Source organism: Thermobia domestica, chromosome 1, assembly GCF_964235325.1.
Source record: "Thermobia domestica chromosome 1, izTheDome1.hap1.1, whole genome shotgun sequence".
NCBI classification, from domain to species: domain Eukaryota; kingdom Metazoa; phylum Arthropoda; class Insecta; order Zygentoma; family Lepismatidae; genus Thermobia; species Thermobia domestica.
In genome coordinates, this window is record NC_137454.1 from 29,734,845 (window position 1) to 29,761,102 (window position 26,258).

Consider the following 26,258-nt stretch of genomic DNA (forward strand, 5'->3'; position numbering starts at 1 on the left):
ACTTACCAAACGATATCTGGTTTCGGAAATCCGGTAACTTTCAACTCAAGCATTGCAGATCCTCCAATGCTGACTTCGGTATCTGTTAAGGCTAAAGTAATCTTTGGTGGTTCTGGTTCCCGCAGCAACTGATTAACAGCACCTGAAGAAGTAAAATTATAATGAAATAAATAAATAAAAGATAAATGGCAAATTTAGGTATGGTATTTGATAAGATTAGAATTTACAAATATGAAATGAAGCAGGAAACAGAATAAAATAAATGAAACAAAAATAAATTAAATATACGTGGTGTATCAAAATGAACTTTAGAACCTAGAAAACGCATATTGATTTATTTATTTAGCTTAAAACATACTTTTCGTGTCATTTTGTAGCAAAATACATCAAGTTTTTTTAAAATCTTATAAATAAAGAGGTTCAATTGGCTTCCATGCCATCTGAAATCTCACTTGCTCTACAACGTCTTCAGACGTATGGGGACGACCTGAAGATACATCTAGTTTCAATAAAACATTTATGCCACTGATAAATAGAAGTCCTACTGGGAGGATCTTTACTATAATTTGTACGAAAATTACGTTGCACAGTTGTCGCACACTGGGATTCTTCGAACCAAAACACACAGTTAGCACGCTCGGGACCAGTAAAGGCAGCCATTTCTGCTGCAACTACCGCTAGCGCTTGTGGCGGCTTGTTTCTGAACTAGTGTACTACGTGAGTCAAAACTTGACGTATTTTGCTACAAAATGACACCAAAACTATGTATGCCAGATAAATGAATAAATCAATATCAGTCTTCAAAGTTGTAAAACCCTTTTTGATACACCCTGTATTTGCTGATGCTCGTTTTCAGACAGTTACTAACTAGATGCCGAAAACTTTTCTTTTCATCAAAAACATTTCTTTTAATCCGTAGTTGGTTGACTTGCGAAATTTACTCAGAATAGGCAGATTCAATCTATTTACTGTGGAAGAAAAGGGCAACGTACAACTGTATTGTGTAAGGACGTGTGTAAAGTGTTATGTAGCTGCAGAAATATTATTCATGCAGTATTGAAAAAATGTCCAGCTAATGACTTACACATTACTATTTTTAAAGTATACTAGATTAACTAACTAACTAACTAACTCTATGGCCTATGGAACCCGGAGGTTCAGTGCCGCGTTCACAAAAGCTCTCCACTGACTTCTATCCTTAGCTAATTGGATCCAGTTTCTACTTTGTATTCCAAAGTATACTACATTAATTTCGAATAATGAAGGGCAATGTGGTATATTGTTTTATAAACGTTATATATGAGTATATTACTCCTGTAACATTTGACTATCTATATATTAAAATGCTAGGTTTATATGTTTATGATCAAGAAAAGTTTATATGCTTGTGGCAAATTCTTTTGACTATGATATCTCGGAAACCACAAGCTCTAGAAAGATTCCGTTTTCACTGATCGATTGCAAATTTTGAAACAATGAAAAAAATGAAATCTTTAAGTTTTACGTCCCACGGTTATGCCGGTTAGGCTAAAGGAAACGGTGATAGTGAGAAATGAGTGAAAATGGTGGAATGAAGAAAGTGGGAGGAAACGGGAGAACCCCGAGAAAACCCACGAGCACGGTGTTTGTCCACCACAAAGTTCACTTGGCAGGGGCTGGGATCGAACCCGGGACCCCAAGCACCAGAGGTGAACGCTCTACCACTGAGCCACCGCGCCCCCACTGCAAATTTTGAGTAGACTGTGCAGTTCTAATTGAATATTTAAAAATGACCGTTATTTCATTATTACATTTTTTAGGGGTACACTGAAAGTATTGAAATTTTAAAGAGGAAAGCATCATATCCTATGAGTTATAAATTCCAACACCACATATTTGTATACGGGGTTAGTATATCTTTCCGGCGTTTGTTTTATGGTCAAATGATAATGAAAAACGAAGGATAACCATTTCTCCAGTCTAAGATGAATCTTTATTGTTTGGAGTGTTTTGCCCAATGAACACCAGATACCACTGGCTTTATAATTAATTGCGTGTGTAATGTATTTGCTTATTACATACTACATGCAAGAAGAAAGAAAGCACTGATCATACATGAATTAGGAACTCCAACAGGAAGTAAGCTCAAATCTTTCAAACGGTGCGAAATATTGAAAAAATAACAAAAAAAATCTCCCCTCTGTGATACCTTTTGCTGATTTTTATCAAGACATCCTTCACTTGTGTCTGTAAAGGAACATGTACAGATGTTGTGAGTAATGATAAGGAGATTCATGCTCATATGTGAATGATACGGAGGTTCAGCTGGTATAATTGTCATTTTTTCTTATATTGGTATGAATATTATATTTGAGAACTTATATAACGTTGATAATTTTTGGTTAAGGTGATGAAAAATAATAAATATTGCGCTGCCAGACGTATTACAAGAAAGGTGGAAAAGTTAAATAACTTCGGAAAAAGAAGTTTATTATTGGCAACAGAGAAGAAAAATAGTGAAGTTGAGTTTTTTGTACAATGATATTAAACACTGACACAACACTTATTTCTTAAATATTTTAATAAAATTACTTCTAAAATCCATAGTTTTAACTAATATTTAAAATATCAAACTAACCTTGAACGGTAAGTTCAGCGCTACATGAGATCTTTCCACTGGTAGTGGAAGCAACGCAAGTATATAATCCAGCATCCTCTGGCTTCACATGCTGGAACACTAAGGCTAAGGAATCTTCTTCGTCCTGAAATACAAGTTATTCTAGTAAATAAAATGTATTCCCGAATGATACATGAATATTGTTATATGTATAGAAAAATCTTGAAAGATTATATTTTAGTTTATACTCAAGGATATATGAATATTTTAATTTAATAAAAAATATTCATAAAAAATTATTAATCAATAGAGAAAAATGTACTCACCATTCAAAACTTCATAGAATATTACACGGCAATTCAAGTTTACGCTGAGATATTTAAAGAATCAGACACAGGAAGGTGAAGAAAAAACATCACTAAAAACTCCTAAAGAATATAATCATTGGTGCACATATGGTGTGTCCATTGTTCTGTAATTATCGCTGTTCTTTCTTCTTGCTCAAAATCAGAACTGTCTCAGAACTGGGCTTTACCCAATGTAATTTATTTAAATGAAAAGTTAACTTGCAATATTAATTCTAATGTGGAACGTTTGGAGAGCAATTTTATCAATAAACTAAAAGTATTCACTTTTGCCTCTGTGAGTTCTTATAGAGTGTTTAAATAATAATAATAATAATAATAATAATAATAATAATAATAATAATAATAATAATAATAATAATAATAATAATAATAATAATAATAATAATAATATTTTATTGCATACTGGAAATTACAGACTGATCTGCCTACTTACAATTTCCATATGATAAAAATAAAACATGCAAGCAATAAAAATAAACATAATATAAAATAATGTACAAATGATACATTCACAGGAGAGAAAAAAAATACAGCTGATTATGTAATGATTATACAACTGTCTTCGAATAATGCTAAAGTTATATTTAAAAATATTAATAACACTGGCAAAATCATTGGCCGCTGATAAGATTTTATACAAGGGTGCATCATTGAGGAAGTGGATATGTTTAAAAGTTTTCGGATTTCTTATATGATAAATGGCTGCATACAAAGTTATCATTGATAACAAATTCAAATTGGCGTAGAGAATTGAATGCAACATTTTGAGATTCAGAATAATCCTTTCAGACAACCTTAACATACCCAACGATAACCTAACCTCATCCAATGACATAGCTTTATAAAACTTAAACTTCCAGAGCAGGGATGAATTCAGGGGGTAGCCCGGGGGGAATCTCTCCCCCGAAGAAAATTTATTTCCCCCCGGAGAAACTCCCAAAATTTCAGTTACAAAATGTAGAAATTACTTCACCCAATTATTTGTTTTTCTTTCCGTGCACGTGCAGACGAAATCCGATTTCTCAATATACATATAAACAACACAGATCCATTCTATATAAATATTAAACATGCAACATCTAAGATAGAATACCAAAATAGTCAATAAAACCTGTATTTCTTAACGCTATGACCGAGTTAGGCATAACATGGAATTGTCAACTGTTGAAGAAAGGTTTGTATTTTAATAGATACTATACTCTCGCCTTATATTATATATTAGTAGGTAGCACTAGCACAGATTGAGATAGGAAAGATCTTTCGATCATTCCATATGATCTCTGATGTCAGCAGACTTTAGTTCTTGAAAATGTACAGTTCTTGCATTATTTGAAGTAGAGCGCCTAAATCCCATTTCTCGCATCGGAAGTAACAGACGTAAATGTGTTTTACGATTGTTAAAGTAAACACACCTTTAAAATTAACCAAAAATTGGCTACTTACCAATGCATCCTCCCTTGAAAAATTTAAAGATTTTTACGTTTCTTCCTCAGTGGCAAGGTAAAAAGGATTTAAACGGAAAGGAGATCAAAGGAGTAAAACCAGGAATACGTACCACTATATAAAAGTAAAGTACAAAAAAGATCCTGAGATGAACAGAGCAGAGTGAAAAAAAGAATTAACTGAATAAAAAAGAACGCGGTGTCTATGTTAGGCCACTATTGCCAGATCCAAAGTATGCATTAAAGGTAGGTACCCAAGTTCGATCAACGTTGCCAGTATCAAGGTTCAATGCAGGCTTATATTTATGAATAAAGAACGATTCTTTAATTTCCCGTTGTTTTTTATCTTTATTTATCTTTATTCATCTTTATTTTTATCTTTATTCTAATCGTTCTTTATTCATAAGTACAAACCTGCATTAAACCTTGATACTGGCAACATTGATCGAACTTGGGTACCTACCTTTGATGCATACTTTGGATCTGGCAATAGTGGCCTAACATAGACACCACGTTCTTTTTTATTCAGTTCATTCTTTTTTCATTCTGCTCTATTCATCTTAAGATCTTTTTTGTACGTTACTTTTATATAGTGGTATGTATTCCTGGTTTTACTTCTTTTATCTCCTTTCCGTTTTAATCCTTTTTACCTTGCCACTGAGGAAGGAATCGCCTGAGAGTTCCGAAACGTCCAAATCTTTTTTAAAGAATTCAAGGGAGGATTTATTGGTAAGTAGCCAATTTTTTGTTAATTTTAATATTCCCCCATGTGCCCATGTAATTATAAACACACCTTTCTTTAACTAAAAATAAGTCAGTTAAAGGGTGAGATTCAGAGGGTGTCATTTAGAGGAATCAGGGAGGAACAGTATCCCTCCTGGGTTAGAGATTTATATAGAATATATCAATATAATAGTAGCATATAAGTGAAAGATTGCTATTCAAGGCGACGAAAGAGGGGCAAGCGGGGTGGCGGCCCCGGGCACCGAAGTAAGGGGCGCACGATTCGGGAGGGGAAAAGAAAAGAAAAGAAGGAAAGAAAAAAAGAGTGGAATGAAACACATGTGCACATACATAAATTGAAAGGAAAAAAGTAATAAAAAGTGCTCAAAATCAAGGAAAATCAGGGTTTACTTTTTAAAATTTTCTCACGTTTCGCAGCTGGTCTGTCGACCTCACTCATATGTACGAGGGTGCCGTCGTATACTCTCGCCCCAAGCGCTGATTTTCCAGACACGGCACTAATCTTACTGGAGATTTCGTAAACTAAACTATTGATGTGTATGCAGTAAAGAAAACAAGGCTAATATACTTGATTTAGAATCAGAAGTGTGAGAAAGAATGATTACTTTTTGTTAAGATATTCCTATGTATGTTTTAGGACAAAAAATATTTGAGTTGATTTAAATCTTTTTAAAAACTTCTACATTAGTAACAAACAGTAATTACTGAATATAGGAAAAATAACTAAAATAGCTTCTGTAAATAGTAGTTAAAGTTTAGTCTAAAATATTTGTGCCAGTCTTTATTTAATGTTTTAGATAAAATTAAACGATTGTTTTCTTTTTTAAATTATAATCTCGCATTGAATATTTATCAGCAATTAGTCTCAATATTAGCTAAGATGTGCATGTGAATTGAATTGATAAATATGCTGCTTTCTTGCAAAAATACAGAAAAACAACCCCCCCCCCCGAGGAGTTCGCATTCCCCCCCGGGTGAAAATGTCTGAATTCAACACTGTTCCAGAGTAACCAAGCAAAGAAAAGATTTTGAATCGTCTCCAAAGTACTAGATATATAATGAGTATTTCTATTCCATATAATTGAATAATATTCCAGATGACTTCTAACATTGGAGTAATAAAGAGTAAGGCAGGTTTTGACAGAGTCAAAATCTTTGGTCATCCATTTCAGAATGCCAAGATTCCTTCTCGCTTTAGAATATTCTCAAGATGTTGTTTGAAAAGCAATTTCCTGTCAAAGACAATACCTAAATCTTTAATAGCATCTACAATTCTAATAGGAGTATCATTTATATTATAAGTAAAGTAAATTACCTAATAATAATAATAATAATAATAATAATAATAATAATAATAATAATAATAATAATAATAATAATAATAATAATAATAATAATAATAATAATAATAATAATAATAATAATAATGAGCGTTGGATTTTTGCTGACAAATGTAAGCATTTTCAAGATTAAAATAAGAAACAATTTAGGTAGGAATAGGAATTTCCATATTCAAATCCCTGTCTAAATGCAGTTTCTTATCTTGATCCTGAAAATGCTGACAGCTGTCAGCAAAAATTCAACGCTCAATGTTATTTTTTGAACGATTTATAAGAATTTAGAGAAGCAAAAGTTTAGTATCTTTGAGTTTGTTCACTTAATAATTTACGATGCTAATTTTTAAACTGAATATTTGTCACTAACCTTGAACAGTACTTTAAATCTCTCCTCTGGGTCAAAAGGTTGTCCATCACGAAGCCAGGTAAACTCAGCTTTCTCACCTGGCTTTAGCAGACTTTGATCGGAAAGGCCAGCAAATACGTTCTTCTCCTCTGAAAATCAACAGAAGAAAGTTTACTTAGCTTATATATATATATATATATATATATATATATATATATATATATATATATATATATATATATATTAAACAAACTCCATGGTTCTGTATAATACAATAACATTTAAAACACAGTTCTGACCAGAACAAAATGAATTATATTAATAACTATATGTTTTTTGTTACAGTTTCAAGGACCTAACGTCCTCTTCATCAGACATTTTAGAAAAGACAGATGACAGCAAATCTTATATCTTCCTCAGCCGTTAGTTAGCATATTCATTTATCCGATAGTTAGATAGATATATAGTTAGATAAATGAATATGCTAACTAACGGCTGAGGAAGATATAAGATTTGCTGTCATCTGTCTTTTCTAAAATGTCTGATGAAGAGGACGTTAGGTCCTTGAAACTGTAACAAAAAACATATAGTTATTAATATAATTCATTTTGTTCTGGTCAGAACTGTGTTTTATATATATATATATATATATATATATATATATATATATATATATATATATATATATATATATATATATATATATATATATATATAATGTCTTATAGTTTTAAGGTTTCATACATAAAACCTTTTGCAGAAGGGTTTTCGGCGGGACGTCATGAGGTTCGGATCCTACGTTAAGCTGTAGGTCAAGATCTTATATAGCCTCGCTGAAAGGAACGATCAACTCTAATCCAATCCCATTTATACTACCCTGTCTCGGTTCACTATCACCATCACCCAACATAAAGCACTGACACAGGACAGTCACAGTGTACAAATATTTAGCGTTACTAACTCACAACGATTATGAATTTTGCATTATTTTGATAATTTCAAGCTTAAATATAAATTTTGAGTAATTAACAAGAAACCAGTACAATAGTCTCTCTGTTTCTAAAGAATATAGTAAGAATATGCGCAAAAATATGCTAAATATAATATTTCTGCAACATTTAAATACATAATTAGTATTTTCTGAGATCTGTACATTTAAATTTTAACATTCATTAACATAAATAACATTTTCTACATCAACAGATTAGCTAAAATTTTTCGAACCTAAACACACCATATTAGAAAGTTTCGTAGTTTTAAAAATTTATGAAATCAACTTCAACCCACCTGTTACAGTGACCTGTCCTTCGCAAGACGCTTCACCAAATTTGTTTTTGGCTATACAAGAGTATTTGCCCGCATCCTCTGCTATGACTTTGGGAATCACAATTTGGTAAAAGCCTTTGTCTGCTTTGTCGGTTACTATCTCCACCCTATCGTTTCCTTTCGTTATGTCTTTACCATCCTTCAAACTGTAATCGAAAATAGATCAAACTATGAGAACACATTTATTTTGATTTTATTTAATATGTAAGGCTTAAGAGCCTGACATACTGAAAATAATACAAAATTTTTCTTTTGCTTGTTTTTCATAAGTGAAAGAAGATAATGAAATGTAACTTACCACAATCATAGATAATGTTATTCTACAACAGAAAATATGAACCTGAAGAATTTTTAGTGTTACCATCCATAGAAATTACAGTGCTGCCAGAATAATAGTTTTAACATACAGTTATTAAAATTAAATAATAATGTTATTTAAAAAGTAGTTCACAGGACACCAAAACAACATAATACGTAATCAAATGTAGTTGAGTTCCTTCCTCTAGTCGCTGCCTTAACTTAGATTTTGGGGGAAATGTTATTCTGGCAACACTGTAATTTCTATGGATGGCAATACTGAAAATTCTTCAGGTTTATATTTTCAGGTTTTTATTAATAATTTATAAAGTGGTAAGTTGCATTATCTGCTTTCACTTATGAATAAACAAGCAAAAGAAAAATAGTAAATTATGAATTATTTTTAGTATGTCAGGCTACTAATAATTTTAAAACCTTGGTTGTAATTTAAAAAAAAAAATTGATATCTAGATAGCTACACAAATTCAAATGCATTTGCTTCTGTATTTATAAATCATTAAAATCAGGTTAGTAAAACATTCTCCTTTTTAGTAAAATTAGCACTCCAGACAATAATAATAATAATAATAATAATAATAATAATAATAATAATAATAATAATAATAATAATAATAATAATAATAATAATAATAATAATAATATTTGGTCTAGAAATTAATTCGTGCGGGTGGACAAGAGATGGCGCAACGAACGGAGCGTCCCACAGTTCCGTGTATCCACACATGTGTTGCAAACCCCTGTCATCGCGTATCGTTCGTAGTATAGGGCAGTGGATTAAAGCGTCAACAACACCAGTTTGTAGTTAAGTGAACATGGCGCAATTTGTGTCTGATAAAGTGTTTTTGCGGGGTGTCCTGCTGCATTACTTTAACATGCAGAAAAGTGCGACTGAAAGTCATCGTATTTTGGTGGAAGTGTATGGTTGACCATGCTCTAGCTGAGCGAACGTGTCAGAAGTGGTTTGCACGGTTTAGAAGTGGTGATTTCGGCTTGGCAGACCAAGAGCGAGCTGGACAGCCAAAAAAAATTCAAGACGAAGAATTGACATCATTGCTCGAGCAGGATTCGTGTTAAACGCAGGAACAACTTGCAGCAGCATTAGGCGTTGATCAAACAACAGTCTCCAAACGCTTGAAAGCCATGGAAATGATTCAAAAGATGTCACATTGGGTTCCACATGAATTGAAAGACAGAGACGTTGAAAGACGAAAAACCATTTGCGAATTGCTGCTTCAACGACAGAGCAGAAAGGGGTTTCTGCATCGAATTATTACGGGTGATGAGAAGTGGATCCATTACGAGAACCCTAAACGAAAAAAGGCCTGGGTGAAACCAGGTGAACCAGGTCCATCACAACCAAAACGAGATATTCACTGTGCAAAGGTTATGCTGTGCATATGGTGGGATATGAAAGGTGTGGTGTACTATGAGCTGCTGCAACCGGGTAAAACTATGAATGGAGGACGTTATCGACGACAATTAATGCGTTTGAAGCAAGCTCTGGCAAGAACACGACCAGAATGGGAGAACAGACATGATAAACTTATTGTTCAACATGATAACGCTCGCCCACATGTCGCAAAACCGGTCAAAACCTATTTAGAAAATGTCGGATGGGAAGTTTTACCCCACCCGCCGTATTCACCAGACGTTGCTCCTTCGGACTACTACTTGTTCGATTGCATGAATAACGATTTGATTGGACAGCGGTTTACTTCTTCAGAAGATATCGAAACATGGGTCTCTGACTGGATCGCTTCCAAGGATGAGGACTTCTTTCGCCACGGAATCCGTACATTGCCTGACAGATGGGCGAAAGTGGTGGCTAGCGATGGACAATATTTTTCTTAAGGTATTTATGTATTTTGTGTTTGTACTACAGCTTCAATGTGTGCGTACCAACCGCACGAATTAATTCCTAGACCAAATAATAATAATAATAATAATAATAATAATAATAATAATAATAATAATAATAATAATAATAATAATAATAATAATAATAATAATGATACACTTCTTGATTCGCCAGGGCAGTTCTGTAGAATAGTATTTGAATATAATTAGCGATTATCTGTACAAAAAAGGTCTTTAAAAATATGATGCACTTTAGACAATATTTTATGTTGAAAATATTAAACCTAATTCGTTCCGTCAAACAAAATATTAAAATTTTAAGCTAAATATCACGTTGATACTGTAGCACCTTTTTGTGCCTGGGAAAAATGATTATAAATAAAAGCATTCGATATTGTTTAATAATATTAATATTAAATTTCAAGTTTGCTACATCAATTGTAAATGTTCTACATTAACTTACAAATGCATCAAATTATACAACTAACAGACTGCTTACTAGAAACTTTTATTGCAGCTAAATAAAATTCAAAATAATCGTATGTTCATATAATTGGAAAGCAAATCTTGAGAAATATTTAAATATTTTGCTATTTGAATTTTTGTTATTATTTGTGTATTCAACTTGGCCCATGAATCAAAATTTGATTCCTCTTATTTAAGCTGTAGATATTTCATTTGAATAAACTTAAATTTAGATCATTTCTACTTGCCAGATGATTTCTCTAGTGTGTACATAATTAGATAAAAATATAGAATTACTGTAAGAGCAGCCTACACTATATTTCTTTATGCAATAGTACGTAAATGAGATAAATTAATGCATTTCCAATACGTTGGGATATTTTCCATGAAATCTCCTAAGAATTATTTTTATGATTTACATGATGTCTACTAAAATTCCAAAATGAAATTTCGTGACTTTTTTTGTGACCTTTCCTTTACCAAACCATAAAATTTCGTAACATTCAAAAACTAGTAACAATATATATATATATATATATATATATATATATATATATATATATCGGGTGTTGCAAAATAAGTGTTACAACTCTTGGGTGGTGACTCCTGCCACTAAGACAAGAAAAAAAGTTCTCTTGAACTTTCTGCTATCGGACATAGTTTCAGATCTACAAGGTGCCGAAAGCGTGGGAAAATGACTTTCGGATGCCAATAGTTCGGAAACTATCCAACATAAAGAGAGCGGGTAAAAAATTCACTGAAGAAGTCATACCTGCTCTATTGAATTTTGCATGTTTCACAATCCTACCATGCACGCGCAAGGGATTCCCCAAAGGAACGTAGGGAGTCCCGGATAATCTGCCAAATGAAACTTGGTCTAAATGGATATGAATTGACAGGCTTTCTACCAGGTAACAATAATTCGTTTGTCTTAAGTCGATATCTGGAACAAATACAAAATGGCAGACACCTTCATGCCCGTTGTGTGTGGTTGCATAATCGCCAGGTACGGATGCTGGCCAACAGTGACGTTCTGAGTATTAAGTGTAGCAAATTTGTACTCAAATGCTCTAGAAAGACATCTGTAGTGTCGATAGAACATAACAGACGAAGCAGGGTGATTCACATGTATGGAAACATTAACGAAAAATGCCCAGAAATGCACACATACTTAGTAAACGTGAGTTCAAAGCGTCGGAAATGTAAGGATTAGCGTCAAGAACATGAAAACCATTGCCAATTCACCAATAATATTCCTTCAAACCGATGCAATATGATGAGCACGTTTGCATACCAATAAGGATGCAATAACTGAGGCCAAGTTCAAATTGTGGAATTGGACTCACAAAGAAACTGGGTAAACTAAACGAATGTCACTAGTGGGATCGCATGACCGATATTGAAATGTGGCCAATATGTGTGTTGATATCAACATGTAGCTAATGAACAAATGTCAACATGTCCCGCTACTGCTGGGATAGTGTCCCACGTGCGAAAAATAGGAAAATAACTACTCGGGTCTTGAATCTGAGGCCTTGGGCTCCCAGTAGGATTGGAAACTGCGACCACGCGAGCAAAAGCGAGTGCTCTAGCCCTGAGGTTCGAAGGAGCCTCACTTTCTCTGTGTTCAATTCTTTGAGGAGAACCCACTCTGTTTGGTAAGCCCTCTTGTACAGCCTCCCGACATACTTGTATGTTTCATTTTGTTACTCCTACTGCACAGTTGTAAACAATCAGAGCTTTAAGATGTTTCTTGCTATTGCTCATGTCGTTTTATTTTCCATATGTATGGTGTTTCAGCTGTAGTGTTAAATGTGCCAAATCGGTACATTTTCGTCTTTGTCTTGGCATGTGCACTGTGTGTAAGATACGAATTTCTGGAGGTATTTTCCTATATTTCGAGTACGTCATATGTCTCAGAAGACGTGGGACATGATGCAAGTTTGTTTTCTTCACGCTCTATCAGAATTTGAACCATGCATTAAGAGATTTTTTTTTCATATTTGTCGACTATAGAACAATGCCCCAAACAAAGAGGGACATTGATACAATCGTGTTCTAGTTACGTTCTAGCAAAAGGTGCACCAGATGTAATAGCAGAATGTATAACGTTATTTTCCTAGTTTTCGCACGTGAGACGGTGCGACATGTTGACATTTGTTCATTAGCTACATGTTGATATCAACACATACATTGGCCACATTTCAATATCGATCATGCGATCCCACTAGTGACGTTCATGTAGTTTACCCAGTTTCTTTGTGAGTCCAATTCCACAATTTGAACTTGGCCTCAGTTGTTGCATTCTTATTGGTATGCAACCGTGCACATCATATTGCATCGGTTTGAAGGAATATTATTGGTGAATTGGCAATGGCTTTCATGTTCTTGACGCTAATCCTTACATTTCCGACGCTTTGAACTCACGTTTACTGAGTATGAGTGCATTTCTGGGCATTTTTCGTTAAGTGTTTCCATACATGTAAATCACCCTGCTTCATCTGTTATGCTCTACCGACACTACAGATGTCTTTCTAGAGCATTTGAGTACAAATTTGCTACACTTAATACTCAGAACGTCACTGTTGGCCAGCATCCGTACCTGGTGATTATGCAACCACACACAACGGGCATGAAGGTGTCTGCCATTTTGTATTTGTTCCAGATATCGACTTAAGACAAACGAATTATTGTTACCTGGTAGAAAGTCTATCAATTCATATCCATTTAGACCAAGTTTCATTTGGCAGATTATCCGGGACTCCCTACGTTCCTTTGGGGAATCCCTTGCGCGTGCATGGTAGGATTGTGAAACATGCAAAATTCAATAGAGCAGGTATGACTTCTTCAGTGAATTTTTTACCCGCCCTCTTTATGTTGGATAGTTTCCGAACTATTGGCATCCGAAAGTCATTTTCCCACGCTTTCGGCACCTTGTAGATCTGAAACTATGTCCGATAGCAGAAAGTTCAAGAGAACTTTTTTTCTTGTCTCAGTGGCAGGAGTCACCACCCAAGAGTTGTAACACTTATTTTGCAACACCCGATATATATATATATATATATATATATTCTTTAGCACTTGTCTTTATCTTATCTCTACTTTTAAACGCTGTTCCCTGGAGCGATAAAAACTTTGTGTCTTCTCACAGTTGAATAAACTGGCTAGATGCGTAGGTAGTTTCGGCGATGCGATGCGATTTGCATCGCAACTACTCAATAATGCCAACTAAAGGACAATCTGAAGAGCGAATTCGAGTGCCAATTAAGCCGAATTTTCATGCATGCGATAGAAGTGTGCTTTGCTTGCGATTTGGTAACGTCTTAAAGCCAACCATAGACATTTTTGTCAGTGTATTTTGACGTTTTATAGAACAAAATTTTCCAGTCTCTACTTATATTTGTACAGACAAAAATTATTGTGATCCAAAAGCTAAATTTCTTGACTTTCATGACCGTCTTCTGATTTCGTGACTTTTTCGTGACTTTCGTGACCGATAGATACCATGATTTACTAATATTATAAATGTAAGACTATAAAAATAGCCCTAAAACCTGCATATACGAAAGAATGCGCACAACAGCAGAAAAAGAAGAAATTAATAAACACTCACAATGTAACATTTGGCATTGGTTCCCCCTTCAACTTGATCATGAATCTCAAGTAGGTGTTTTCTAAGGTTTCTGTGTCCTTCAACTTAACAAGGAATATTGGAGCATTCGCTTCTGCTCTTCGTTTCTTTTCTTCGGGAGTCACTGGAAATAAACATTTTTAAAAAATTACAAATTACATTTATATCATGTATATACTGAGGATCAATATCCCAACAGCTAACTTATAGGTTTCTTTCTTATATGACGCTTTCGTTGGGCATTCAGATCAATATTTTGTATAAAGTAGATTCAAATACGAACTAAGACACTTTTGTAACATATATTGACCGTTGAAAGAATTACAATCAATGTACTGCCAAACACAGACATATACATATGTTACGAATACGATTTTTTCTCCCTGTTACAACATCTTTTATGGTTGCTGGAGAATAAGAAATAAGATTCTCTGGTTTTTCAGATACTTGTAGAGCTTCTGTAGGTTGAGACTCGTTGAGGTGATTAAGCGATCTAAGATACTGGGTTAGTGAGGTCAGTCGTAAGTACAGTCAGCGACAAATGCTTTCAGTTTGATGAAATTAGTTTCATAAATAACTTCAGAACGGAATAACAGTTTGAGTACAGTTTTCAGCAAATGAAATAGAACGTAATTTTCTGTACGTTCCAGCTATACCACCGTTGTACGTCCCAGTCATACCACCGTTATTTTCAAAATAAATTTCACCAAAGAGAAAGAACTTTTGTCGCTGACTGTACATGTATTATCAGTTATAATTTTAATTAAAAAAAATAAGCATCGGATTTAGAATACGTTAAAACATTTGGGAGTAAATAACGCATTATCATCTTAATTAAAGTGTTACATAATAAAAATAATAAATTGACAATAATGAAGCATGCAGTTAAATTGAAATATCTGCTGCATAATGTGTCATACTGAACAATATTAAGAATATTTTTTGTCAAGAAGGTGTTCACACATTTGATGACTTTCCTCGAGTTTCTCAGAACAGTCCCTTTTCTTAAAGATTTACGGGTATGTAAATTATTTCCAGCACCCTGTACACGGAAATAACACGCAAGGAATAAAGCACGACGCCACTTTTTAAAAAAAATGTAAAGTTCATCTATTAGGTAACCTTCACACTAGGATCCTGTGAGCTGCTCGCTTGAGCCGCAGCTCCTAGCTTTACATTGTCTTAAATGTACGCCTTCACACATGCGCTTCGGTGCAAATCAGACGCGGCTCTGAGCTGCTATGATCTCCCCGCCAGTAGCTGGTTCTAGCGGGCTGCTGGCGGGGAAGAAAATAGCACGCAGTCTTATGAGAGCATTTCACACGCGAGCAACTCAGTTGGAATGAAGAAAAGTGTACAAATATTTGATGTTGAAAATTTTCTCATTTTTGTGTTACTCTGATGAAACGCACATTTTATACTATTATACTATTCGTCGAACGAAGATTTAGACATTCCGAAGTAATGGAAAACTTTCTTTTATCTTCTCGCAGTTTAGAAAACAGACTGTAAGATAAACATTCTTCCAGTCTTGATCAATTTATAGGATGAGCCGCTTTGTTCTATATCTTCTTATCTTTTTTTCTTGCAATTTACAATCAAGATTAAAGATGCAGCTTCTTTTGGATCTAGCATGGCTGCTATTTTGGTATCACGATCTTTCGAGCGGCTCAGAAGTATTCAATGCTTTCACACTACAGGTTCACATGAGCTGCTCACACGATCCTAGTATGAAGGCAGCCTTACAATTACTTTGGTAAAGCGTGCACTGTGCCTGATAGGATCGCATTACCAAAATGTAAATTATCCCAACATAGAAGGAAAAATTGACAATTGTTTGAAGTGTTTCATATTAAAAGTACACGTCTGTCTATTGTTCCTTCTTGCGAACTCTTCAATCACTAAATAACAAACAAAATACTATTGGAACTTCATGCATAATATGTTCTTTAGATTGGTACTTATGTGCGATCTTATCTACTTTCCTCAATATTTTTTACAAGCTGTTAATAATTATGATTTTATACGACCAAAACATTCGGGTTCTTAATATTAGTTATGGAAAACAATATTTATATACTCTTTAATACTTACATTCTTGCACTACTAAATGAGCAGAACAGGTGTTGCTACCAATTTGATTGCTTGCCCGAGCAGTGTAGAGACCAGTATCAGACTCTCTGCAATGCTGTAATTCTAATCTGTATATTTGATTGTCTTTGGACGTAATGGTTACTCGATCTGCCAATTTATCCTCCAACGGCTTGTTGTCCTTCAGCCATGTCATTATCGCCGGTGGATCGGCATTTAGTTCACATTCAAATACACATAATTCACCAGCTGAAAAAGGAAATAATAATAAATATGAACCAGTTAAACAACTTTTAGATGTTTCATCCACGTTCTATATAGTATTATACTTATGGATATAAAACTATATAAAAGCACAGATGAAACACCAAGGACTAATTTAATTAAGTTATATTTTCGTAAATGCTTCACAAAATGAAATAAATATGTATGTTTCTGCAGACTGCAATTTAGTCTTAAACTTTTCAAAGCTTGTACGGTAACATTTCTTCGTTTTCTAAAACTAGCATTATATATATATATTCTTTGAACTATATAATTTTTCTTGGCGATACAGTACACGAGTTGTCAGCTAGATCCCGTACAGTCAACGAAGTGATGCGGGTATTATTTTAATGACAGTTTGTTGTGGGACAGAAATATAGATACTCAAAGCATTGCAGAAACATCAGAATACGAATCGAAAGAGGAACAATAATTTTGCTAACACAGAAGGTTGAACAACGGGAGCCCTTGAGGATACAAATCAGTATTGGAAGACTCACAACTAAAGGGATGCTCGAATATGTGCGTTATTATTTTGCAGGGGTATTGAAAGCCAGACGAATGTCAAATTTTAGGACAAGTTTTAATCTGAGTTTTTCAGTGATAAATGTGTGCGTTTCAAACAATAGTTCTCGTATTGAGAGCCTGAAGATTGGAGGCTTTCATTAAATGATCTTCGGGCGGGGCATTAAGTTTTTTTCGGTTTCAGTTAAGAAGGTAAGTACGAAGTGAATACGATTTATGAGTTTCTGTACAAAATGAGATCTGGGATAATATTAAGTGAGAAAACTCGAAATAAAGGGTTTTATGGGATTTTCTGTACAATTGAATTGCTTACAATAAGGTTGGCCATATCTTCGATTGTACTCATAGAATGCTGATGAAAGAATCTTGAAGTAATTGTTAAGAGATGATATGTGGCAGATATAGGTTCTCCACAGAATGAGGGCATGAGGTACGGAACGTTCGACCTGATAAGGATATATATGTATAGAGTGTTAATGAACTGTACTATCAAATTGTAAGGGAGGATTTGCATAAGAATAAGATTTTAAAAAGTGTGGAAAAGTACATAGTTTCGGAGCTAGGGAAGTCCAAAAGCATGAAAAATGCATTGTAGCATGCGTTAGTCAGAACATAAAGAAAGGTGGAGATCAGTTGTATATCAATTCTGATTATGATCACTTTTATAAGTTCACTTTCATAATATTTGTTGTGCTTTACAGAAAGAAAAAAAATGATGCAATTTTATAAACTACACTTCTTGAACAAAGTTAAGAAGTAACCAAAATACGTGAATGAAAGAAAAGTAAAACTCAAAATGTTCTACAAGAAGGCTAAGTGATATGTTTTTACTTTACTATGAAGGACAATATGAAAAACTAAATTGGAGTGTTCATGAATTACGCTAACATTTCTCTGACTTTCAGCTTTAAAATTCTAAGCACTGGCTATCTGTGGATACTGTTCCTAATCAACACGAGTATATAGAAAAAAATATTTTGAATTTCATAACTAGAGATATGTCATAAATAGGTGTAGAATAAATGTAAATCTTTAAAGGTAAGTGTTCCACATTAAGAACGAATTTATGTTGAAAACAAATAACGAAATGTGTGATGTAAAGTAAGTAATTATAAACAAAATGTATGTAAATATCATATATGTAATATTAATCATATCTGGAGAAACAAAAAGAAATCTACTAAATTCGACCTATCAATATATCTTTCTTGAAAAATATATCAGCAACTAGATATCTGAAAACCACTTTAAGTACTAATGCATCTCATACAGAAAATACACGCAAAATTATCGTAATAGAGTCTGTAAACGTTTTAAAAAGTAATAATAAACTTTTTTTACGTGTTGCTCTATACATAACTTTTCAAAAATAAAAACAGGATCTTTTTACTTTAACGTTCCATGGTTATATCCTTTAGGCTAAAGGATAGGGGATAATTAATGAAAGTAGGTGACAGTGATTTTTTTGTGCTCTCCCACCAGGAATCGAATCCGGAATCATGTGCACCAAAGACACACACGCTAGATACTAGACCAGCAAGAATAGCAAAAATTTTTTTTTTTAGGAATACAGGGTGTTACAAAAATGTCACAATATTTTGAGAATAGATTCCTTACATCAAAATAAGAAAAAAAATCATGGGGATGTGCTCAAAAGTGGATACTTTCGGAGTTATAGGGTGCCGAAAACGTGAAACAAGTGAACTTTAAAAGTTTAAAGCTCCACTACTATAGGACCTATTGTAGTCGGGTCAAAGACATCACTGAGGAACTGGTACGCGACCTATCCAAATATCCATGCTGAAGAATGCTCCAGTACTTGCACATCAATTTTTTAGAGAGGTAGGTGGAGAGTGATCAAGTACTCTCAGACAGCCTCTCTAAAGATGATTGTGCAAATACCGTAGGTTCTGAAAGATAGATATTTGGATAGTTCACATACTAGTTCCTCAGTGGTGTCTTTAAACGACTACGATCAGTCCTATAGTAGTAGAACTATGGATCTTTAAATTTCTTTTCTTTTTTCACGTTTTCGGCACCCTATAACTACGAATTTATGCACTTCCGACCACAGGTCTATATGAACTTTTTTTTATTTTGATGTGAGGAATCTATTCCCAAAATATTGTGACAAATTTTTATAACACCCTGTATATGAGAATTACTGTATAAGAAAAATGTTGGATGGACTTCGTATTATCCAACTTTGTCCTGTAATCAGATTGAGGTATTTGTTTCTTTTCTTCTTTTCTTAAAAAAATATTTAGAAAAATAAAAAGAAGCAAATGTCTAGACATGTTTTCTATAAAAAAGAAACGTGATGATAAAAGAATATTTGTTTGCTGTATTCCGGGAAAAAAGAAAAATCTAATAAAACATTAAAAAAGAAAATTTGCCATCCAAAGCTGAAAAAGAAAAAAAAAGTCAAAATGTAAAGTTATATATTTGGTTAGTGTACCGTGCCCATCTATAAAGAACAAATGTACATACCTGATACCTAAATGTCCTCCTGATGATTGTATGTACCACGTTTTGACGCTTCCATTTGTGTCTTATGTGAGTCTACAGAATTTAAACCTAATTTAGTGCTAACGAGTTTATCAAAAAAGAAATAAAAACTTAAGCAGAATTTTTTTTTTAAATTCTTGCAATATGTAAAAAAATGCAAGAATTAGTAAAATGCAAAGAATTAATTATGAACTTTTTTTACATTAAAATGTTTTAACTAGTAAGTTTATTTTATTTAGTTTATTTTAGTAAAAACTGTTAACTTGAAGAAAGTATGTGTTATAGAAAATTATTATATTATATTTTTTGTTTATTTTGCGGAGATTAACTTTTAAAACTTTTCATTTAAGTCATTAGTTGAATGTATTAACTATAAACATTTTCTTGTATTTAATTTCTCGAGTAAGGGAGGATTTTCATGCAAACGTCCGTTGTGTTCGTTGCTTGCGATTCCTATGTGTAGCCAGCAGAAAGTTGTATTATACGTAGAACCGTACTTAAACAACTATCTCAATTGGCTATTCAGCCACATCGCAAGCAAAAAACGTAACGGACGCTTGCATGGAAAATCGCCTTAATAGTTTCGTCAAAACAATACTTTAATGAAATCAATATATTGAAACAATACTTTATTGAATACAAGGAAGATTTGTACCTTTATTTCCTTCCAAGTTTATTTGTTAAAACTTAGGAAAAAGGTTGAGAATTTATTTCAACGAGAATAAAAAGTCTATCTTTTTGTTCTGATGAGGCTACACACATAAATATTAAGAGATGAGGCCTTCTTCTTTATCATTTGATTTCTACTCATATAATTACAGAAATTACAGGATATAACGGAAATGTTTCCACTTGTATATAATGCAACAAGGTTAGCATAAATGATTCATTCGCTTTGAAAAGATTATATTTTCAAAAGTATTACACGTACACAAATGAAATATATATGAAAAGAACCACAAACTCACCAAGTTTCTGTTGTGTGGCAGCAGGAGTCCATTATCTTTCCAAACAGGTGTGGCAGTGTGGCAGTACGAGATTAGTACTTGTCGAAAATGGAGGGAAAGAAAGAAAAAAGTTTCTATGTGCTTGAATATGCCGGATGTTCGTCTGTTATAGCTGTGCAACGCGCTTCCAGAATAGAGTATAGAAAAGAACCGCCATGTAAACAAAGCATTTTGCTGTGGTATCGGCAATTCAAGGACACTGGTTGCTTGTATAAAGGGAAAAGCACCTAGCCTCCCGCATCTCCTGATTTAACGCCCCGCGACTTCTTCCTGTGAGGGTACGTTAAGGACCTTGTTCACGTAGCCCCACTACCACAATCCTTACTCGAGCTCAAAGAACGCATCAGTGCTGCAGTGCACACAATCGGCAGGACTATGCTTCAAAATGTATGGAATGGGCTCGAGTATCGTCTGGACATGTGTCGTGTCATCAAAGGGGCACATACTGAACATTTGTAGAGGATGTATAAACTTGGTGAGTTTGTGGTTCTTTTCATGTGTGTAGGTTTAATACTTTTGAAAATATAGCCTTTTCAAATTGAATGAATCATTTATGCTAGCTATGTAAAATAACCGTAGGTCAAATTCCATATGCATCATTTACTTACTATACATTGGGAAAAATGGTTTAAGCTTTTTCTGTCACACTACTTCAGTAATATTATATTGGTTCCATGAAAGATCAAACGTTAGAAAAGCAAATATTATTCTATTGGTTTTCTTATTCAGCAAAAGTAAACTGAATTACAATCTATTAAACTAATAAAATTATCACGAAAACAAGATAATGAAATTCCTAAATTTAAAAATTCACACACAAATTATTTGTTTATCTTAAAGAAAACATGTAAAGTGAATTATTTTTCACTTGCAAGAGAACAAAATGCTACGGAAAATCTTGAGTAATTGTTAACGACGCTGGTTGATATGCTAACTCTATCTACTTCCTTTCTAGCAAGTCAAATTACAAAATTCATTTTGAAATACTAAGTGTAGGACACATCAAAAATTCAGTGTTATTTACCTGTGTCCTAGATTTATTTTTTAAAAATATATATAGTATTTTTTCCTTCTCAGCAGTATTTCGAGCCGAGTTGGTTAGTAAAAGTGATTAGGTATTTGAATAATTAATTAACTGAAATTATTCTATACAACGCCCAGGGTTTACCAGTGTAACAAAGTATTTTGAGCTGCTACCTCCACTTTTCTTTAGGTTTATTATGGTATAACGCGTGTTCACTACTGTCCGCTGTTCTCACTTTTACTTGATCAGATTTGTAATGTATAACATATTTTGCAAATAAACCAACTTTCTAGTAAAAAGGAACTGAGTAATTTTTCTTGTAAAAGTTGTAATAATTTATGGAAATAAATATTGCATTTTGTAGTGTTAATTTGTTAGTTGTTTTTTTTTTTTGTGTGTGTGTGTGTATTCTTAGAATACTTAGAATCCCATCCGAAGAATTGTATAAATTACTTTAACCTCAGTTTTACAGATATAAAAGTAGTTTCTCTGTGACCTTTCTATCTATGTCTTTGATCTCTATTAAATTATTATGTTGGAAATGATGTGCTTATGTTTATTTAAATATTTTGAAAGTTCTGAAACATTAGTGCTTGCTGCTTTTGCCTCTCTTATGTGCTTCTCTTATCGTCTATATGTTATTTTTATTTTTGAAGTGTATATATAGATTCCGCTGCTCTCATGTATTGATTCATAAATGGTAGATAGAGTGGTGTATTTAGGAGCTATCGGGCTCAAGCCCCTCCCCCCCAAATAAATTTGTTAGTTTTTCGCATTCCATGTACAACAATAATCCTTCTTACCACTTCTAAGTATTTCATTGACTTCCCATTTTCTTATGCTCTTTGTTCAGAAATAATACTGTATTTGTCAAATTTCATTCCATGTAAAACCTGCGTTCTTTTTTCTTTCTTTCATCCATTCTACTCTTCTGTTTCTTTTTCTTAGTTGTTACTTTCTTTCGTTTCTCCTATCATACCTTCGACCGTTGTTAGTTATGGTTCAAGTCGGCAGTTCTCAATAATACCAAAACTAAGAGAAGCTGATAAGCAAAACTGGTATTCTACACCAACTAAAACTGCAATCGGTATATTTCAGCTTCAACTTATCTCAACATTTTCTTTCGGGTAAAAACGTACACAGATAAAACTGAATATTTTTCTTTTTTTCTAAAATGAAATCAGTTAAGTTGATATGAAATTACAAATGTTCAACGTGTGTTTACAGGAGCATCGTTTCAGATTTGCTTGGGAATTGGGGGGAGGGGGTAAGATCCTCCACCGACATACGAGTTTCACATGTTTTTCCTAATAGAAATCGATTAAAATATATTTAATTCTCAACCTCAGGTGGGCAATTTCAATCTCCTGCTTCCCCGTGTTGTGCATAGCCTCCCCGAAACAAAATCCTACATACGCCACTGGATAGATTGAATATACGTACTTTGAAAGTAATTTTAGTATCCTGTTAAACTTTTCTCTATATTAATAGGAGGCCTTATACTCGTTTTTAAATTATACTTAAAAATAAGTTTAACTTAACTAACTTAGGAACTTGTGGAAGTGTATCAATTTTGTCCTTTATATTTCGAATTCTGATTGGGTCTCCTCTTTCTCACGTGAATTTGCTGACTTCTATATTTCTATTTGTCATTTTTGTAACGTCGTCCTGCCAATAATTATTAATTTGAGCCATATAACAATCTAATTAATTTCTTATCTAGTAGGGGCGATAAAGGACATCCTATATGTAAACCTTTTTGCTGGTGAAGAAAAAAGTATTAGTCTGTAGACATGTTTCTAGTAATTTTGTTATTAATAAATTTCTAAATCAGAAAATTTATTTTGTTTTGATTACTGTTAATGATAACTTATAGCTAATAGGATGTATATGTAGGCGTCTATTGAAGTTATTCTTAGGTTGTTTGTGTTTACTGAGTACAGACGTATCCCTTATTTTCATAAATCAATTACAATATTATGCCGACAAAAGTGATTTAGTTCCCTTTTTCAGGAAATTAGTTGGTCTGCAAACATAATTAGTTTTAAAAACTGGCTTTGTAAAATTAAGAACAGTTAACAACAGTTAATACATAAACCTACAAGTACGAAATTATAGCAGATAGAAAAACTTTGTTTTACTAGTATATTTGGGTATAATATAGAGTTATTTTAGTTAATTATATGGATTATTGGGTATACACTTGTCTAATCCTTTCCCCTAACGAACATTTCTTGAAGTCCACAGTTCAATTATTGAATGATATATAGCCACAAGAAACAAACATAGAACACAGTTTACAAATATTGAATTTTTAATAAAAATCACTTATGCTATAGAAAAGAGCTGAGATACAGGACTCATTTTCAAAATTTAAAGGAAGTAAAAATCATACTGAACTTCAGATATATATATGATTTGAACCTTTAAGTTTCTTAATATGGACAAAATACAAAATAATTCGATTAGAAACTTAAATATTTACTGAGTTTGAAGGAGAGAAAGATATATGTCTTTTTTTCGAGCAATCTTATCTAAGAATTAGATCATCTTTTAAACAAGAGATTTTATTCCACACTTAATGATCATTTCATAAAAACCTACAATATTTTTATCAATGTAAAACCGGTCAGATATACCAGTATATCGCGGCATATTGCCCGTAAGTATCAAATACCAGGATAATTGTTTGTTTTTAGTTATATTATATATGGATTTGAGTTTATATAGTTTTTCTTTCAAACTTCATGCAAAACTAGGGACGCAAGTTTGGAATCATAATGCTTTACTTTACATGGAAATGAATTTCTCTAAAAATTGAATGTTGTCTCTGAAAATGAATGCCAACATGTGTTTTAAATACAATTTAGCTTACGATTGAGTCTTTAAGCAACGTGAACATCGAAAAATGTGATTTATTAATGCTGTTAAAATGAAAAATAATAATTCTAATATTTCACTATAGAAATAAAAAAACATATATTTTAATTTCACTGAATACTTCCTACCACGTACATGACTGTAATACGTGTCTGATATTTTCTCATTTTTATAAATTCAAATATGAACGTAATATTAGTTAGCCACTATTATATTAGTTTTATAGTTCGTCTGAATTTTATACATTTGATGTGTCCATATATAAATCTGTATACCAGGAGTTTGGGGAAAGGATCAATCAATTTGGTCGAAATATTTGATTTACGATGTTTTTTATCTATAGGAACCAACAATGATTTGTCCATCAAATAATCTAATTAAAAATCTCTAAATGCTGAGTATAGTTTACATATTGTTCCTGGTTTATTGTTTTGATTTTTCATAAATAAAACGAAGTTCCCATATAAATTGAGAGTAAACAAATCCAAAATGGCGTCCCTAATCTACAACTTTAAGACAATAAGTGAAATAATAGTAATAGTTTAGAGGATAGTTTCTACTTGAAGATTTTCCAATCACACTCTATCCAAAGAATTATATGGTATTAGTTTATTTTAAAAGTTTAACTACCTACCACTTATTACAACTAGCAGGTAACCTGAAAAAAATATACTTTTGATAAAAAAGAAAGAAAGAAAAAATACTTCACTAATACTTACGTTCACAACTGAATGGTTCAATGGTCTTTCTGAAAATGGGACGAGTGGGTTCTCGACTGCCAATTGCTTGCATCCCTGAAGAAGACATGGATACTCGGGTCGCTGATGATGATTCGTGGAAGATCTCTTCAGAACTTTCAACAGTCGACATTGAATGGTATTCTATGAATAGCAGAGGACACTACTTTTCAGCCAAGAGAAAGCTCCTAGATGCTACAACACATTCTTTTTTTTTTGTTTGTTTATAAAAAAGATTTTGCATTTTAATCCGAATACATTTTTCACTTGTTTCCTTGTCATTCACAACTTAAGCACTAAGAAGGAATTAGTTTACATCGTACTTTAATTTAGAAGAATTGAAAATCAAACTAATATTTATTAATTACTAATTGATACGATGGGATGCATTAGTTTGTGCACTAATTCACAGTTGAAAATAGTTAATTGTAATGTTAGTTCAAGATCGTCAATTGAGTATGTGTTATTTGTAATCTTACGTAGAACCACACACACCAAGAAATTTTCATCTTCCATAAGTTAGGAAGAAAAGAAAATCTTACTACCAATCTACAACTTATCCCATCTTCTTCAGGCAAATAAATAATTTCATATATCATATCTTTTATGTAGCAACAAGTTTCGCTTTAGATGAACGGATAAGAGGTGAGGAGTGTTTCGAAACCGTTCGCAGATTTTGTCTTTTTGGATATTTTAGGGCATGAGAATTTTTTTACTGTTAACATTTACTCGGTTATTAAGTAATACTTGGACTCTTATTAGGTAATAATAGTTACCAGTCTGTGCATGTAT

At 33.0% G+C, this 26,258-nt stretch overlaps 1 protein-coding gene across 9 annotated transcripts in view; it reads right to left on the reverse strand.

The window, feature by feature from the left end:
- Window positions 1-26,258, reverse strand: part of Obsc (Obscurin) — a 633,182-nt gene that overhangs the window by 144,054 nt on the left and 462,870 nt on the right. For all 9 annotated transcript variants that reach the window (XM_081756092.1, XM_081756083.1, XM_081756059.1 and 6 more), the window contains 7 exons: window positions 25,449-25,610; window positions 16,525-16,770; window positions 14,413-14,554; window positions 8,121-8,305; window positions 6,855-6,982; window positions 2,618-2,741; window positions 7-142 (listed from right to left, as the gene is read on the reverse strand). In XM_081756092.1, coding sequence (XP_081612218.1) covers window positions 7-142; window positions 2,618-2,741; window positions 6,855-6,982; window positions 8,121-8,305; window positions 14,413-14,554; window positions 16,525-16,770; window positions 25,449-25,610 — 1,123 coding nt within the window. The remainder of the gene's footprint in view (window positions 1-6; window positions 143-2,617; window positions 2,742-6,854; window positions 6,983-8,120; window positions 8,306-14,412; window positions 14,555-16,524; window positions 16,771-25,448; window positions 25,611-26,258) is intronic.